At 48.5% G+C, this 3,892-nt stretch overlaps 1 protein-coding gene across 1 annotated transcript in view; it reads right to left on the reverse strand.

Annotated features, from left to right (window-relative positions):
• Kank4 (KN motif and ankyrin repeat domains 4) overlaps nucleotides 1-3,892 on the reverse strand; it is a 64,526-nt gene that overhangs the window by 16,641 nt on the left and 43,993 nt on the right. Inside the window, exons 5-7 of the mRNA XM_021200629.2 lie at nucleotides 3,497-3,721; nucleotides 2,192-2,279; nucleotides 50-269 (exon numbers count right to left, since the gene is read on the reverse strand). Coding sequence (XP_021056288.1) covers nucleotides 50-269; nucleotides 2,192-2,279; nucleotides 3,497-3,721 — 533 coding nt within the window. The remainder of the gene's footprint in view (nucleotides 1-49; nucleotides 270-2,191; nucleotides 2,280-3,496; nucleotides 3,722-3,892) is intronic.

A 3,892-nucleotide genomic window follows, 5' to 3' on the forward strand; every position in this document is an offset into this window, starting at 1 on the left:
CCCCCTTTATAAGAACAAGGAGGGACAGACTGTAATAGTCATTTCTGACCTGTGTCCAGCAGTAGCTTGACAATGGCAAAGTTGGAGTGTGACACACTGTAGTGAAGGGCTGTGTTCCCACTTCGGTCAGCCAAGTTGACAAGTAGCTTCAGAAGATGTGGAGAGTGAGGCTGGACCTTGAGGAGGTAGGCGGCCACAGCCTCAGGGCTAGATAACTTCCGGCTGGACACGCGGAACCACTCCTGACTGATGGTATTCAAGCTTTGCCTCTGCAATGGAAGATTCTGATCACAAGAGCTACCCTCGCCTGGGTACCCTGGTTGGATCTCCCAGTGACCTTGGATAGGCCAGCTTCTGCTTCTCCGCAATTCCCCTCAGCATTTGGTGTGATTTATCAGGGGCGGGGCTGGGAGTGGTCTGAGAAGGCAGGGCCTCGAATCCTGCAGCACATTCAATGCTGGTGTGATTCTCCCAACCCCCTACTTCCCACCCATTGGCAATCATGTACAAAGTAAATATCAAGTTAAGACATCAGTTCTGTGTGTGACAAGCCCAAATGGGTAAGGCCACATGTTTAGAATATTTAATCTAAAGTCAAGAGATGCTATTGGGATGTGGTGATTTTTAAATGACTTTATGCTCATTCTGGAAGGGGCACTAGGTTTAGTTACTAAATTCGCATGACCAGACATAAGTTCTGGCTCAGCTGTGTGAGCATACAACCTCATCGAATATTTCTTGTCCCTGTTATAAACTGGGGCTGGCATCCTTGTTTTCGTGATTCTATAGGATGAGGTAATTTAAAAACCTACTGTCTCTTAGGCAGGGGCAAGGTGAAGGAGATTCTCGTCCTAAGGTTTGATTTCATGGGGGTGTGTGGGGGGTGGGCAGTGCTAAGCTTGCATATGCATAGGCATTTGTCACATTTGCAGAACAGAAACCGAAGAATGATTTGTGGCTGATACGTTTCTAGATATTAGAATATCCTCTTGATCTAGGGAATCAAGAAAATGCAGAGGAAGGTCCTGGTATTAAGGAGTACAGTGGTAGATTCCAAAAAAAAAAAAAAAAAGAGATGAAGCTAGCGAGTGCTTGCTTAGCACCCAGTTCTCAGCACTACCCAGTGACAGGCGGAGGCAGGAGGATCAGAGAGCTCAAGGTCACGGCAATTCAGTGAGTCTGAGATCAGGTTGAGCAGCGGGAGAATTTATCTCAGAATGGACAAACAGAACAGAGCTGAGTTCTTTAATCTGAGCACCAGGCATCCCATCAACCGCCACCTCACGTATGGGCTCCTGAGCAGTCAGGAAGATGCTATTTGCCAAGTCAGCTGAGATAAAAAAATTAAAAAAAAAAATAAACAAAACAAAGGGTTGGGGGGAGGACGGGAAACAAACTGTTGAATCGACGGGTTTGAGCTCTGGGCTGCTCTGCTGAGAGAGCAGATGGGCTCTGAAAGCGTTTTCTCCTGGCCCAGGCCAGTGGCTCTTGATTAAAAATAGAACATAGGAATTACAGGTTCAAATCTCCATGGGATATATAAGGGTGGGAAAGATCGAATGGAGGTATGTTCTTATTTCTGGTCTCTTAACCCATCAATGCACATTAAACCAAGCAGTGGCATACTAGAATCAAATGTGGGGGCTCAAGGGTGATGGAGACAGGCTACCAATCACTGTCATTTACTAATGAGGAAACCAGGCCCTGGGCATTGAATTAACTGGAAGGAAGACCCAGGCCACATCCATGTGCCTTTCCTACTTTACCCATGGTTTTGTGAACTGCAAGACAGTTTGAAGGTTAAGCCTTAGCCATGGCGGAGTCTAGTGGCAGGCTCTTGGTTATGACTTCTAAAAATACTTGGTAAAATGCTAGCATTCCGTAACCCTGGTTATCCTGGAACTTGCTCCGTAGACCAGGCTGGCCTTGAACTCAAGCAATCTACCTCCCTCTGTCTCCTGAGTGCTGGGATTGAAGGCGTGTGCCACCGCCTGACTTGGCTAGCTTGCTTGTGTGTGCTAATCTTACTCTTTCCTCAGCCTAGCCCCCTCTCCTGAAGAGACAGCATTCAGGTAAACCATAGACTGCCTGGAGAGAGGGTCTGTGTGTAACATTCACCGCTGCCTTAGGTAAGGGACCAGAGTCAACCCCCCATTGGGAACCTCTGTGTGACACTGAGAACTCTGAGTACCAGGAGCTGCTTGGTGGTGTCCCCAGTTTCCGGCAGGTGTTGGCTCAGTGTCTGGCATGCGTTAAGAAATTCCTCTGAGGGTTTATATCTAAGGAAAAGAGAGAGAGATCACATATCAGCTTCAATGCATTGACAAGAGGGATTTTCACTTTCCTCTTTCAGCAGCTCAAACAATCAAAGGGGCGACTATTCCACAATGAGGGAAATCCCTAAACAGCGTGGTTACTCGGAGCTTGTGACTCGGCATCCGAGGGCTTCTGGAGGTCAGGCTCTGTCTTTTCATGCTGCTTTTGGCAGGGGCTAGAGCAGTTGAGGAAAATGCGGGACAAGGGCCCAATGGTAGTTACTGCCCCGCCAGGAAAGAAAGTGCCGCTGTTCCACCTGGGTGCACAGAAAAATCCAAAGAACTCAACCCATACCGGTAGATTCTTCCGGTTTGTCCTCCAGGAAGGGCAGCACACATGGGAACCGAGGGGGTACAATGAGAACCTGGGAGGCTGGCAAGTCACAGTGACAAGCACTTGTCCCATGACTGTGAGGATATCCTCGGTCATCTTGGGCTGTTGCAAGAGAGCAGCCAGCCTGTGAGCCTGCTCTGCAGTGAGCTCTGTTCTTACATCCCCCACACCCAGGCTGCGGATAGCAGAGGTGACGTCACTGGCTCTGCTTGGCATATTTCTACATATTGAGGGTTTACTCTGGGCTGGGCATTTCACCGTCTTTCCTCATACAGTCCTTAGATCAAACCTATTTGGCTGCAATCCTTGCTTCCTGGATGAGGACACTGAGGTGACTGTCCGTTAAAGACCCCGATGGTCCAAGTGTGGAACTGCAAGTTTGTGCTGCTGTCGTCAGCAACTCCATGATAGAAGAGTCGGTGTGGAAATCAGGAGGACCGGGGCCCAAATCCTTGCCCTACTGAGGGGCATCACCTCATCTCCCAAAGCCTTTGTTTCCACATCTGTACAGCAAGGATCGCAGTAAGGTCTACCTTCCAGGACAGCAGAGGGGACTCCATAAAATAATACATATCAACTCCATCTTATTCACAGTACCAACAAATGCTGGTTTTATATATAGAAAAAAAAAATCGGCCCATTGGGGCTCTGCCTTATGAAGGCTAGAGTCACATCTGTTTAGTTTACCCAGCAAAGGAGTTGGCACAAAACAGAACCTCAACAAACATTGCTGAACGGATTGGTAAAAATGTACACACATAAAAGGGACTAAATAAAGAAGATAATAATAAATGCCCTCGCCCCTCTTTAGAGGAGCATGTGCCCCATTTCTACCTATGTGACTCACCTCTCAGTCCTCAGATGAGACACTTCCTCCCCATGATCACTTGTGTGGCCCGAGTTTCTGGTGCCTGCAGGGACTCCCTGCCCAGCCTCCCAGCCAGGATGCAGGTCTCTGTCTCTGCCTTCTCTGGGCTCTGAGCGATCCTGCTTCTTCTCCGTCTCACTGTCAGACAAATCCTCAGGGGAGCTGTCCTCCCCACTGGTCTCCTCGCTAGAAGTGGTCTCGTAGCTACGGAGGAGGCAAAGGTTGTCTGGGTCATCCTTCTTGACCAGGGCCGGTGGTTCAATGCCAACACCAGTACATGCGTCTGGGATTCTTAATGTTAGGTCCGGAGAGGACCCCCACATCCACCTTAAATTTCCTCATTTAGCCTCCTTTTTTTTTTTTTTTTTAAGATTT

The sequence above is a fragment of the Mus pahari genome, chromosome 6 (genome assembly GCF_900095145.1).
Source record: "Mus pahari chromosome 6, PAHARI_EIJ_v1.1, whole genome shotgun sequence".
Taxonomy (NCBI): Eukaryota; Metazoa; Chordata; class Mammalia; order Rodentia; family Muridae; genus Mus; species Mus pahari.